Source organism: Lepidochelys kempii, chromosome 13 (assembly GCF_965140285.1).
Source record: "Lepidochelys kempii isolate rLepKem1 chromosome 13, rLepKem1.hap1, whole genome shotgun sequence".
NCBI classification, from domain to species: domain Eukaryota; kingdom Metazoa; phylum Chordata; order Testudines; family Cheloniidae; genus Lepidochelys; species Lepidochelys kempii.
In genome coordinates this window covers 34,098,924-34,112,621 of record NC_136392.1, presented here as the reverse complement: position 1 = coordinate 34,112,621, position 13,698 = coordinate 34,098,924, and the positions used below count along the sequence as shown (strand labels likewise).

Below are 13,698 nucleotides of genomic sequence, written 5' to 3'. Positions count from 1 at the left end.
GTTAGAGAGGCTAGGAGCCAGGAATCCTGGGTTCTAACTTGGCTCGGGGAGGGGAGTGGCAGCTAGTGGGTTAGAACAGGGGGTTTGGGAGTCAGGACTCCTGGGTTCTCTCCACAGCTTGGAGTTGGGCTGAGGATAACAGGGGGAGATGCACCAGGCACTGTGGCTGTGGGGTTCACAGTGTCTCAGGACCCTGCCCTGTGCCCACTTCTCCCCTAACTCCCTGCCACACCCAGAATCTCTGGGGCCCTGGGTGGGAGGAGCTGCCCCATCCCACCCACAGCTGCCTGGCCGTGCTCTATATAATGACACCCGAAGGGGAAGGAGACTCAGAGACTCTCAGCTCTGCTGGCAGCTGGATCCATCTCTGACGGGAGCCCCAGGAATTGGGTGAGCTGAGAACAGACCCAGCCGGGGGGAAATGCAGAGGGAGGGTCATTGCAGATTGACCCCAGAGGGGCTGGGCACAGAATCCGGCCTTGATCTCACTGTACGCAGGGGTGACTCTGGATTGACCCCCAGGCAGCTGAGATCACAATCTTGGCAAGACGGTAAAAGAATGAGGAGGTGAGATCCAGAGTCAGCACTCCTGGGATCTCTCCTGGGGCAGTGGGGTCTAGTGGTTAGAAGTGGGAGGCTGGGAGCCAGGACTCCTGGGTTCTCTCTCCCACTCTGGGAGAGGAGTAGGATCTGGGGTCGCAGAAGTGGGAGAGCTGGGAGTGCGGACGAAGGATGCACTGTGGACAAACAGGTAAAGCAGAGAGTTAGTGGCAGGCTGGGGTTGTGGCCAAGGCTCCCCACTGGGGTTTAGGGGACCTGGGTTTCATTCTCTGTGTCTTAGGATGGGATTTTCAAACCCCTTAAAGGAGTCTTGAGGCCAAACCCTCATGTACACCCCTGGGACCCAAGCCACCAAATTAGAGCTGCAAAGCTGAGCCTTAACCATTCTGTGCCTCGGTTTCCCCATCTGTAACATGGGAAGAACAACCCTTTCTCGGTGTGCTTTGCCCATTTAGACTGTAAGAGTTTTTCTCTGGATATGTGCAGTGCTTGGCACAATGTGGGCCCTGATCTTGGTCAGGTTAATGAGGCTTTAAGGGTAGAATGGACTGGCAGGGGGTGAGGTTTCGGCCCAGGTGGTTCCATGGAGGAGGCAGATCCCCACCCAGCGCTCTCTCCATCTATCTCCCTCCACTACCTACTGCAGGTCGATCCAGTGACAGACACGGCCATGGCCCTGAAGGGACCCCGCCCCTTGCTCTTCCTGACCCTGGTCCTGCTGGCTGCCAGCCTTGCCCAGCTCAGCAAAGGTGCCAGCTACCGGCAGTTCGTGATCCGACACTTCGACAGCCCCAAGACCAGGGCTGCCAACGACCGGCTCTACTGCAATCGCATGATGCAGAGCCGGGGCCTGACCCGCGTCTTCTGTAAACGCCGCAACACCTTCATCCATGCCCCCGCTGGCCAGCTCCAGGCCATCTGTGCCCAGGGAGGGACACACGTTCGCCTCAACCTCTACGACAGCCTGGAGTCCTTCAACGTCACCACGTGCCGGGCGCTGCCCCGCTCCCGTCCGGGGCACTGTAGATACAGGGCTGCAATCGGCAACACCAAGATCCGCGTGGCCTGTGCCAAGGGGCTGCCTGTGCACTTACAGCCAACGTACCTGCCATGAGCGGGGAGCAGGGATCCCCCTTCTTCCCCCCACCCCCGCTTTGATCCTGAGCAGCCCTCTGTTGCTGGGGGCTTCCTGTCCCCATACCTGCCCTTACCTGCCCCTCCTGGGCAATGCCCGCCGTGGGTCTCCACAGGGACATTCAGTGCCTCAGCTTGGGGCCTGCGGGGGGGATTTCCCACGCTGGGTGCCCAGTCTCCATCCACACAAATGAAGATCCGGGTGCCAGCCCCCTCAGCTGGCACAGAGACCCTCAGTCTGAGCCCAGGACCCACCTCACTGGGCAGGATCCAAACACAACTGGCCTGGACTTGGGCTGGAGCTGCCGCGAACCCACCAGGAGTGGAAGAGGCCGAGCAGCTCTGAAACCTCAGACCCATTTCATTGAGAGGCCAGTTTTAGCCCCCCAAATCTGATCAAAATTCCCACAACCCCCTTGGATTTGTCTAAATCTGCATGACTGGATCTGGCCCTGTCACTGGGGGATGTGGAACCAGCTGAGCCTTGTGTGGCCAGACACCACAAGACTAAGATGGGAAGGGGGCTGCTGGTCCGGGTAGAAATGGGGGGCACTGTGGGAGAGGTTAACACCTGTTCCGTCGTCCCCCCTTCCCCCCAGAGCTCCCCAGGCAATGAGATTTGCTAGGCCGGAGCAAGGGCAGAACTGGGAGGCGCTTGGGGTCTCGTCCCTGGCTCTGACATCTCTCATGTGGGTATAAGATGAGGCTGTGACCTGAGCTGAAGGGGAAAGCGGAAGGGGAGGTTATTTCTGCGGTGGCATTGGGTGATGCTGTTGGGGAGTTCGATTCTCTGGCTGCCACTAGCAATACAATGCTGCCAATGCAGAACGGCCTGGCGCCTGTTTGTGGGGCACTTGGCACGGGGTGAACAGCTGCCCCAATGACCTTCAGAGAGCACGGCTGGATTGTCGTGGGGTTATTTAGGGGGCCCAACCTCTGATCTGGCCACAGGACAGGGGACTGGCTGGCAGGGAATGGGACACAGGGTCTTTCCTTTCTAGGGGGCGCTGGCTCCAATCCAGCCCCAGATCAGGGGGCACTGGCTGGCTCAGGGGGCACCAGCTACAATCCAGCCCCACAGCGGGGGATTGGCTTGAGATCACCCTTTGAAGGCTGGGGAGCTATTTCCACCCCCACCCCAGCTCAGCCTATATTTCCCTCTCCCAGTGGGGAGGCCACTTACAGAGGGAGACCCTGGAAGCGTGATCTGCAATGTCACATGCTCTGTATCTGCAAAGCATGGTGCCAAGGGCACGGGCATGGCTGGGATTGTTGCCAGTTCTGGGTGGAGGGCAACATGGACTAGACAAATTCACTGAAGGGCGACACAGGGCTCCTTGGAGAGTTGAATTTCCAACCCCTGGCTTAGCAGCCCTGGGTGTTAACCCATGAGCACAGAGCCACGGCTCCTAGGGTCATTCACCCCTCCCCAGCCGGGTACTGCCCCACCATGCACACTCGACTCTGGGCCATGGGCAGAGGAAACTCTTGGAGATTTCACGGATTTCATTGAAGATACCAACGTGCTGAGACATCAGACTCAGTTCATAGAATCATAGAATCATAGAATATCAGGGTTGGAAGGGACCCCAGAAGGTCATCTAGTCCAACCCCCTGCTCAAAGCAGGACCAATTCCCAGTTAAATCATCCCAGCCAGGGCTTTGTCAAGCCTGACCTTAAAAACCTCTAAGGAAGGAGATTCTACCACCTCCCTAGGTAACGCATTCCAGTGTTTCACCACCCTCTTAGTGAAAAAGTTTTTCCTAATATCCAATCTAAACCTCCCCCACTGCAACTTGAGACCATTACTCCTCGTTCTGTCATCTGCTACCATTGAGAACAGTCTAGAGCCATCCTCTTTGGAATCCCCTTTCAGGTAGTTGAAAGCAGCTATCAAATCCCCCCTCATTCTTCTCTTCTGCAGGCTAAACAATCCCAGCTCCCTCAGCCTCTCCTCATAAGTCATGTGTTCCAGTCCCCTAATCATTTTTGTTGCCCTTCGCTGGACTCTCTCCAATTTATCCACATCCTCCATTTATCCACATTCCCCCCACCCTGGAGTCCCTCACACCCCCCCCCCCAAGCCCTTCTCCTGTGGTTCTCTGCCACATTCCCCCCATTTCAGCCCCTCCTGCTCCTGCGACTCCCCTTCTGCACCCACTGCCCCCACAGCACCCCCCATGCTGGGTGCCATCACACCCTAAAGCAATTCTGCATCGCGGACACACATGTGGCTGGTACCCCAGCCCAAGGAGCCAGGCAGAGGAGAACCCGCCCGCTATAGCCAAGTCACAGCGAAGTGGGAGACAAAGGATGAGGAATTATATAAGGCACCGGGGGGGGGGGATTGTGCCCACCCCTGGGAGTTGGCATGTGCCACGGAGGGATATGCCACCTGGTTAGAGTGGAGGGGGATGGCAAGTGGACCTGGTCAGTAATGCCAGCAGTGAATGTGAGTGGGGAGCTCCCCCTACTGAGCCCCCAACCCCGCTCCCTGCAACATAGCACCCCCTAGTGCATTGGGGCCAGCACTGATTGCCACAGGAGAACGCTCCCTACTGAGGCCCTGCCCCACTGCCTGTAGCACAAGCACCCCTTAGTGCCATGCTGGGGCACTGGGGCCAGATCTGCCTGCCAGGGGACAGCACCTCCCACTGATCCCCCCTGCCCACTCCCTGCAGCACAGGCCCCTAACACTGCACTGGGGCCAGCAGTGACTGCCAGGGGACAGCACCCCCCACTGATCCCCCCTGCCCACTCCCTGCAGCACAGCTCCCCCTAGTGCCATGCTGGGGCATTGGGGCCAGATCTGACTGCCAGGGGACAGCACCCCCCACTGATCCCCCTGCCCACTCCCTGCAGCACAGCTCCCCCTAGTGCCATGCTGGGGCATTGGGGCCAGCAGTGACTGCCAGGGGACAGCACCCCCCACTGACCCCCCTGCCCACTCCCTGCAGCACAGCTCCCCCTAGTGCCATGCTGGGGCATTGGGGCCAGATCTGACTGCCAGGGGACAGCACCCCCTACTGATCCCCCCTGCCCACTCCCTGCAGCACAGGCCCCTAACACTGCACTGGGGCCAGCACTGACTGCCAGGGGACAGCACCCCCTACTGAGCCCCCTGCCCTAATCCCTGCAGCACAGCTCCCCCTAGTGCCATGCTGGGGCATTGGGGCCAGCAGTGACTGCCAGGGGACAGCACCCCCCACTGATCCCCCCTGCCCACTCCCTGCAGCACAGCTCCCCCTAGTGCCATGCTGGGGCATTGGGGCCAGCAGTGACTGCCAGGGGACAGCACCCCCCACTGATCCCCCCTGCCCACTCCCTGCAGCACAGGCCCCTAACACTGCACTGGGGCCAGCACTGACTGCCAGGGGACAGCACCCCCTACTGAGCCCCCTGCCCTAATCCCTGCAGCACAGTGCCCCCTAACCCTGCATTTGGGCCAGGACTGACCGCCAGGGGAGAGCGCCTTCTAATGATCTCCCTCCCCGCTCCCTGCAGCACAGCACCCACTAATGCCATGCTGGGGCATGGGGGTCAGCACTGACTGCCAGAGGAGACTGCCCCCTACTGATTAGAGCCCCCATACACAGCATGTATCCCTACCAGTGCTCATGTGGTGCCAGGACACTCTGGACCACCGGCCTGGCCCTTTTTTTCAGGAGCTGTCCCGCCACCCTGGTACTGCCCTGATCCCTCCCTTGGGGCCCCGTACCCATGTCGGACAGACCCCTGAGCAGCATTAACTACACAGCACCTCACTGTGACAATACAGCCTCATGGCACTGGAGTGAACCCCTGCCCTTCCCCTCTGGCACCCACTCCCCCCTTCGCCAATCCTCTGCCCGTGACTGGCTCGGGGACTCAGGGGAATGGGTAGCCCTGTTATAAGCAACCAGACAAAGCCCCAGTTGGACACAGCTCTGCCGCATGGCCAGCTATGTCTCAGCTGCTAGAGACCCGTTGTCCCCCTCCATTCTCTAGGCACAGCTGTTCTGTGTCACCGGGCCGGCCCACCCCGGATCCCTTCACCTCCCAAGTGGGACCCACACTCCCCACACAGACCAACCCCCCCAGATCTAGTGTCTTAGGAGGGACTCAGAGTCCTGCTATGACCCCACCATTAATCGCCCCACTGGCGGCTGGACTGTGTTCCTTCCGTTTCCCAGGATTCTCCGCAGAAAGCAAGTCCCAGCTCTGGGAAGTTTGGAATTAATTATCTCTGCTTTCTCAAAACACTGATTTCCCGGTGGGGCCTCACTTGGCCGGGGGACGAGCCCATGTTGCCAGAGGGCCTCGCAAATAGCAACATTTCTTCCCTGTGAACTTTTCCCAGGGGTTCAGAGCGGGCTGATGATCTCTCCTCTGCTGAGTTGGTTTTTACGACAGGCCAGGTGCAGTCTGGATCCGTGTCATGATGGGACAACCAAATATTGGACTGTATGGTGCAAGTGACTCAGTAGGGGGAGCTCTCCCTGCACAATCAGCACTGACCTCAATGCCCCGGAGAGGTGCTATGCTGCATTTCCGGTAGGCCTTCATCTCTGTTTGTGGCCATTCAAGCTGAGAGTATCCTTGCCATGGGATTTGGCCAGTGGGGAAACTGAAGAACGGTGATTCAGGCTATTTCCAAAGCTGCTACAGGGATTTGGAGCCCCAATTCCTATTAAAATGAATGAGATTGGGGCTCCCAAATCCCCTAGACAAAGCCCAGTGTCCTGGCTAGCTCCCAGCTCAGGGCAGAACATTACCCCTCCCCAAATTCCTGCCGTGTTGTCAAGAGGATACCTTCACCTCCAGCCCTGACCTGAGCAGCTGTTCCCCATTTTCCAGGCTCCACCCCAGAGGTGGCTGCAGTAGGAGACCATTACACAGCGCCAAAGCCAGATTCCCATGTAACAGACAGAAGAATTTGACCCTCATTAGCAGCATTGTTTATTCAGCTTCCCCCTGGGCTGGTGCCTCAGTGTTTCCCAGGGTCACGGATTGTGCAACGCTGGCCAGCAGGATATTTCTCTGAGTGCAGCTGCCCCCGCAGTGTCTTTCTCTCCAGCCGGGCTCGGTATATAACACCCACCCAGAAAGTACGGAGCCCCAGACACTTTGCAGGCAGCTGATCCATACTCCAAGGGAAACCGAGGCATCAGGACTGGGGTGAGTTGTAGATCGGGGCCTAAGCTGACCAGTGTATTTAGGCAAGAAGGCTCAGGGAACCTCGTATTGTAGATGATCCGTAGGAAGTGTGCTAAATAGAGTAATATGGAACAGGTCTAAAGAGTGAAACACGGATCCAAAAGGCCTGTCACGTAATATTCACTGTGTGGAGAAGAAACAGCTCCATGAGTTGAAGTTTAAAATTGGTGGGGGCAGATCCCCAGCTGGGGTCAATGGGTTTAGCTCCATTGTACACCTGAGGAAACTAGGGGTGAAAGAGCAGTCGCCCCAGATCCAGGGCTCCTAACTCCCCGCCTTGCCCTGCAATCTGACTAGAACTCACCCCTTCCCAAAGCTAGGGAGAGAACCCAGGAGTCCTGGCTCCCAGCTCCCCCTGCTCTAACCAGTAGACCCCTCTCCTCCCCAAGGCAGGCATACAACCCCGGAGTCCCTCCGATCTAACCCACCAGCCCCCACTCTCCTCGCAGAGCTGGGGAGAGAACCCAGGAGTCCTGGCTCCCAGCCCGCCCTGCTCTCATCCACTAGACCTCCACCTCTGCCCATGCTTCCCCCCCCAGACAGCCATGGCTCTGAAGGAACCCCGCCCAGCATTGCTGCTGCTGCTGGTTTTGCTGCCCGCCTGGCTGGCTCTGGGCCGGAGGGAGACGCGCCACGAGAAATTCCACCGGCAGCACGTGGACTTCCCGAAGACCAGCGCCCCGGACGCCCGGCGCTACTGCAACCTCCTGATGCCGCGGAGGAACCTGACAGCTGATGCCTGCAAACCCACCAACACCTTCATCCACGCGGGGCCAGCCGAGGTGGACGGCGTCTGTAGCTCAGGGGGCACCCCCAGCACCGAGAATTACTATGACAGCAACGCGCCCTTTGAGATCACCACCTGCCGGGTGGCAGGGGGCACTCAGAGACCCCCCTGCAACTACCGCGGGAGAACCAGCACCCAGCGGATCCGCGTGGCATGCGTGGGAGGGCTGCCCGTGCACTATAAAACACAGCTCTAGGGGCAAGGAGGCGAGAGGGGGGAGGGACAGTGAGGTTGGCAATTTCATCTGAGTTTAAAGAAATTAGGACCCAATGGGGCCAGGTCCCTCGCTGGTGCGACTGGGAGTTCAGCAGCTTAAATCCCTTAGATCCCTACCCCACCCGCACCCTCTTCTGCCCCACTGCCCACTCGACACTATAGCCACCCCTTCCCCACCCCAACGCTCTGCTGCCCCCTAGTGCTCATTATACAGTATAGCCACCCCTTCCCCACCCCAACGCTCTGCTGCCCCCTAGTGCCCATTATACAGTATAGCCACCCCTTCCCCACCCCCACGCTCTGCTGCCCCCAGTGCCCATTATACAGTATAGCCACCCCTTCCCCACCCCCACACTCTGCTGCCCCCTAGTGCTCATTATACAGTATAGCCACCCATTCCCCACCCCAACGCTCTGCTGCCCCCTAGTGCTCATTATACAGTATAGCCACCCCTTCCCCACCCCCACGCTCTGCTGCCCCCTAGTGCTCATTATACAGTATAGCCGCCCCTTCCCCATCCTTTATGTGCTGCTGGTACAGTGGCTCAAGGACAAACCTGGGACTCAGGATACCTGAGTCTTATTTTTTATTCTTCCTCTGACCCAATTCTGTGACCCTGCACAAATCACTTGAAGTCTCTGTGCCTCAGTTTCCCCATATGTTGTCCATCAAGTCTCTTTAGCATGGAAGCTCCTTGTGGCACGGATTGGCTCTCATCTTGTGTCTGTACCATAACTAGAACACAAACATGCCTCTGTTTCAGTTGAGGTCTCTAAGTGGTACTGTCATTCAAATCGTATCAGTTATTTGGGGGTGGGCGCATCTTTTTTGTTCTGTGCTTGTTCAGAACTTGGGCCATGGTCAGTGACCAGGTCGTCTAGGAACTAACCCACTACAATTAATAAATAATCAGAGAGATGTATCGATCTGAATCCTGGAATTTCCTTTCCTGAGTTTCAGTCTCTTGCTGCTTCCTCCAATAAAGCACTTTGCTAGAAAGGGCTGTGGTCTGTGTTTATGGGGATCTGTGTGTCCTAGGGGAAAGTCAGGAAGTGTAACAAGAGCACTCAGCATGAAATGCCTTGGGGAAATCCTGCAGTGAGATTTCAACCCACAGCCCTTTGTTTAGCAATCTAGTCTCCAAGCTACAGGAGCAGCTGTTTGCTATCATCTCCTGGCATGTGGGGAAATATTGTCTGTGCCAAGACCAGCAGGATCCATTTGGTCTACTCGGGAATCAGTGGAGAGTAAGCCCTTGGGGTACTCATTGACTCAGGGAGCTGGGACTCCCAGCTCAGCTCTCCCCCACAGTCCTGGACATGCTCCCACACCCTGTTGCACCCAGATCCTTCCACATGGGATAAAAAACTGGACAGTGAGCCAGGTTGGTTGAGCCAGTGGAGAATTCCGCTGGCGTCTGGGAGGGGAAAGGGCTGAGCAGCCGGGATTCTAGACTAGAATCTAGACTATTCTCAGTGGTAGAAGAGGACAGGACAAGGAGTAATGGTCTGAGGTTGCAGTGGGGGAGGTTTAGGTTGGATATTAGGAAAAACTTTTTCACTAGGAGGGTGGTGAAACACTGGAATACGTTGCCTAGGGAGGTGGTGGAATCTCCTTCCTTAGAAGTTTTTAAGGTCAGGCTTGACAAAGCCCTGGCTGGGATGATTTAATTGGGGATTGGTCCCGCTTTTGAGCGGAGGGTTGAACTAGATGACCTCCTGAGGTCCCTTCCAACCCTGATATTCTATGATTCTATGATTCAAAGAGACTTTGCAGCAGCGGGGAGTGTGGATTTAGGTTCCACTCTCTTCAGGGATGGGGGTCCAAGTGCCAAACTTTGGGTTTTCCCTACAGACCTGTGAATCTCCAGGGGTTCCAGGGGCAGTTCTGAGATGGTGATGCAGAGGCAAAGGAGGTGTATTTAGTCATTGGAACAATTCACCGAGGGTCGTGGTGGATTCTCCATTACTGACAATTGTTAAATCAAGCCTGGATGTTTTTGTATAAGATCTGCTCTACGAACTATTTGGGGAAGTCCTCTGGCATATGTTCTACAAGAGGGCAGACTACATGGCTGTGTTTGCACACCCCGTCCCCCTGTGGGGTGTATCGTGGGTGTGGTGACACCATGGTTACAGTCTATCAGACTGTTCTGGGCCTCACAACAGTGCGGCCCAATGTCCAGAGACAATACAGCAGCCCTCGAGTACAGGGCAGCGTGGCCTAGGGGCCAGAGTCAACACAGCAGCCCTCGAGTGCAGGGCAGCATGGCCTAGTGGCCAGATCTGGGGGGCTTCTACCAGAATGGGTGTGGCAGGCAGGATAGCAGGACCTGGGCCCACCTGACTCCACCACTTCTTGACCTAGGGCCCTAATAGTGGCAGAGTGGTCCACCACTGGATCAGTGGGGAATTCAACTGCAACACGCTGACCTTCCATGGGCAGGAAATACTACTCACTCCACTTCCCTGGACTACTTCCTGCTATGCTTCCTGTAGCTCTCATCCATGTGGTGTCAGGGTTCCTTGATGCAGGTTACTCCCTGGGATTCCAACACCTGCCAATCATCTGTAGGCAACAGGTCTCCCGTCTAAATCTCATGATCTCCAGCTCCCGCATGTAAGAGCTGTAATGGCTCCTGGGCTAGAGCCTCCACCAAGCATCCTTCCTCCTCAGCAGTCAGTCCAGACTGAGCTGGGCTGCTCTCCTTTATACTAGCACAGCTGTTGGAGCATGCCCAGCATGGTCAGAGGGGTGGGACTTCGTCTGCCCAAAGTGTGGGATTAACCCTCTCCTGCCTAGTGCGGGGTATGCACACCCTGTCACAGACTAGATGATCACAATGGTCCCTTCTGGCATGGGAATCTATGAATCTATTAAACCTGCTAATATGTTAGCAACAGTCCATCTTCTCCAACTTGACGGCTATGTGGCTTTTGTCTCTGGAGCAGGAAATGTTCAGAACTTCTTTCAAGTGAAAGTTGTAACTCTGTCTTGTATTCATTTCATCACCTGAGCTACCCTGCCATTTTTACCAGGAGTTGAAACTCAGTTTCCTCTTTTCCATTTAAAAGTATTTCAGCTTTTTTTTTTTAAAGACTTTTAAAACTTAAATGATACTTGGACAGGCTGTAAACATATGGAGTTTTCTCAACAATCTTTGGAGAGGTCACTCCTGGCTTTCTGAATTTGTTAAGGAAGTGGCTTGAGAGCTGCCAGATAACTTAATTATTTCCCTGTTTAAGATAAATATTTTTATACTCAAATCATTCCTCCCTGAATAGCAAGGCTTGAGCTAGCTCCAAGCACACCTGGTGCTGCCAGGCTGTATGGAACGAACCCAGGTGTCATGGGTTGATCAGAGGAGCTGGGAGTCCAGTGTGACCACGACCTTATCCACACATGGACCTTGGAGAAGTTCCAACTTGTTCCAGCTCATGGGTCAGGGCACGGAGACCAAGCCAAGAAGAATGAGATTGTTTGCAACCCAGCTGGTTCTTCCTGTTGCTCCCGGATGCCTTGGGTCCGTGCCGCCACGTAGCCAGAGGTGCTGCTCCTCCAACCCCACCTGGCCGCAGCTGTATAACAGAACCTGGATAGCTGCAGGCTCAGGGAACTCTCAGCTCTGTGAGCGACTGGGTCCATCTCTCAGGCTCGGGCGAAGGCACTGGGAGCTGAGAAGGTCAGAGAGTCTGTGACAAGGTCAGAACCGCAGGGGGATGGGGCATGGGTCACTTGAGGGGTTAAACTAGTGTAAATGGAGGATTCTCTAGAATCTGAAGTTTTTAAACCATGATTTGAGGACGTCAGTAACTCAGTTGGAAATTTGGGGTCTATCACAGGGGTGGGTGGGTGAGGTTCTGTGGCCTGCAGGTCAGACTGCAATGTGCAGAGATCATGATGGTCCCTTCTGGCTGTAAAGTCTATGAGAGGTGGGGGAGAAGAGAGAGGAGAGGGCAGAGGTCTTCCTCTGAAGCAGGTGGTATTGGCCACAGGTTGAGAGGAGATACTGAGCTAGCTGGACCCTCAAGCTGGTCTAATGTGGGAATCCCTCTTCTCTTATTCTCCACTGGCCACTAGCCAATCAGAATCCACGTGGCAAAAAGAGAGAGCTGCCTTAATCCATGGAGAAGGGCAGTATCACAGAACCAGGCTGCTGGGAAGGGTGTCTTCAGCTAGATAGATATATAGATAGATAGATATGGGAAAAGAAAGAAAGAAAGAAAGAAAGAAAGAAAGAAAGAAAGAAAGAAAGAAAGAAAGAAAGAAAGAAAGAAAGAAAGCCCTCAAATTTCTGGAACCTAGTAAATGCAGCCCAGCCCTGTACCCTTAACTCTGCCCTCTTTGAGTGATGGTTGTGGGGCGGAGCTGGTGTGCTCCACTTAATTCTTTAATTAGTGGTTTCAGGAGCATTTGACGTTCTGGCAGAGGCTGAGGCAATTCTGGGTAACTTTAATGCTCTGCAAATAAAGTTCTGGAGTTTGGCACGAAGCGACTGCCTGCCTGGCAGCCTTAGCCTGCAATCTGCAAGGAGCTCCCCGGCGGTGCGGGGGGCCTGGAGGGGATGAGTGGGTGCAGGTCCCATGGTGCAAACAGGTCCCCTCCCCCTTGTCCATTCCTCCATTTCCTCCCTACTGCAGGGCGAGCCAGCAGCAGAGGTATCATGGCCCAGAGGGGACCCCACCCAACACTGCTGCTGGTCTTGCTGGCCGCGTGCCTGGCTCTGGCCAGGGGGGAGACGCGCTATGACAAGTTCTTGAGGCAGCACATCGATTACCCAAAGACTGCCGCCCCGGACACCAGGACCTACTGCAACCAGATGATGCAGCGCAGGGGCATGACCTCGCCAGTCTGCAAGTTCACCAACACCTTCATCCATGACAGCGCTGCCAGCATCACCACCATCTGCGGCTCTGGGGGGACCCCGGCAGGTGGGAACCTGCGAGACAGCAAAGCCTCCTTTGCCCTCACCACCTGCCGGCTGCAGGGGGGATCACAGAGACCGCCCTGCAACTACAACGGGGGCACCAGCACCCAACGCATCCGCATCGCCTGTGATGGGGGGCTCCCTGTGCACTACGACAGAGCAATATAGCTCGGGCCCATTGCACAGCACTGTCAGTCCCCCCAGACCCTGTTCCGCTGCTGCCCTGGTGCCCATTATACAGTATAGCCGCCCCTTCCCGCCCCCACCCTCTGCTGCCCCCTAGTGTCCATTATACAGTATAGCCGCCCCTTCCCGCCCCCGCCCTCTGCTGTCCCCTAGTGCCCATGATACAGCATAGCCGCCCCTTCCCGCCCCCACCCTCTGCTGCCCCCTAGTGCCCATGATACAGCATAGCCGCCCCTTCCCGCCCCCGCCCTCTGCTGCCCCTAGTGCCCATGATACAGTATAGCCGCCCCTTCCTGCCCCCGCCCTCTGCTGCCCCTAGTGCCCATTATACAGTATAGCCGCCCCTTCCCGCCCCCGCCCTCTGCTGCCCCCTAGTGCCCATGATACTGTATAGCCGCCCCTTCCCGCCCCCGCCCTCTGCTGCCCCCTAGTGTCCATTATACAGTATAGCCCCCCTTCCCCACCTCCACCCTCTGCTGCCCCCTAGTGCCCATGATACAGTATAGCCGCCCCTTCCCCATCCCCACCCTCTGCTGCCCCCTAGTGCCCATGATACAGTATAGCTGCCCCTTCCCCATCCCCACCCTCTGCTGCCCCCTAGTGCCCATTATACAGTATAGCCGCCCCTTCCCTACCCCCACCCTCTGCTGCCCCCTAGTGCCCATTATACAGTATAGCTGCCCCTTCCCC

The 13,698-nt window shown here is 56.4% G+C and overlaps 3 protein-coding genes across 3 annotated transcripts; all 3 read left to right on the top strand.

The window, feature by feature from the left end:
* The first annotated feature begins 337 nt into the window (after positions 1-337).
* On the top strand, positions 338-3,373 carry LOC140897027 (ribonuclease pancreatic). Its single transcript, XM_073309282.2, has 2 exons — positions 338-390; positions 1,208-3,373. The coding sequence occupies exon 2, from the start codon at positions 1,232-1,234 to the stop codon at positions 1,673-1,675; it is 444 nt and encodes a 147-aa protein (XP_073165383.1). The 5' UTR covers positions 338-390; positions 1,208-1,231; the 3' UTR covers positions 1,676-3,373.
* A 3,073-nt stretch (positions 3,374-6,446) lies between these two features.
* LOC140897424 (ribonuclease) lies at positions 6,447-8,894 on the top strand. The gene is made up of 2 exons (XM_073310128.2): positions 6,447-6,853; positions 7,432-8,894. The coding sequence occupies exon 2, from the start codon at positions 7,438-7,440 to the stop codon at positions 7,873-7,875; it is 438 nt and encodes a 145-aa protein (XP_073166229.1). The 5' UTR covers positions 6,447-6,853; positions 7,432-7,437; the 3' UTR covers positions 7,876-8,894.
* A 3,646-nt stretch (positions 8,895-12,540) lies between these two features.
* Positions 12,541-13,123, top strand: LOC140897026 (ribonuclease). The gene has a single exon (XM_073309281.2). The coding sequence runs from the start codon at positions 12,559-12,561 to the stop codon at positions 12,988-12,990; it is 432 nt and encodes a 143-aa protein (XP_073165382.1). The 5' UTR covers positions 12,541-12,558; the 3' UTR covers positions 12,991-13,123.
* The last annotated feature ends 575 nt before the right edge of the window (positions 13,124-13,698 follow it).

What these genes read in the sequence shown, in the direction of transcription:
- LOC140897424 (XM_073310128.2), top strand. Translation starts at nt 7,438, where the DNA reads ATGGCTCTGAAGGAACCCCGCCCAGCATTGCTGCTGCTGCTGGTTTTG.
- LOC140897026 (XM_073309281.2), top strand. Translation starts at nt 12,559, where the DNA reads ATGGCCCAGAGGGGACCCCACCCAACACTGCTGCTGGTCTTGCTGGCC.
- LOC140897027 (XM_073309282.2), top strand. Translation starts at nt 1,232, where the DNA reads ATGGCCCTGAAGGGACCCCGCCCCTTGCTCTTCCTGACCCTGGTCCTG.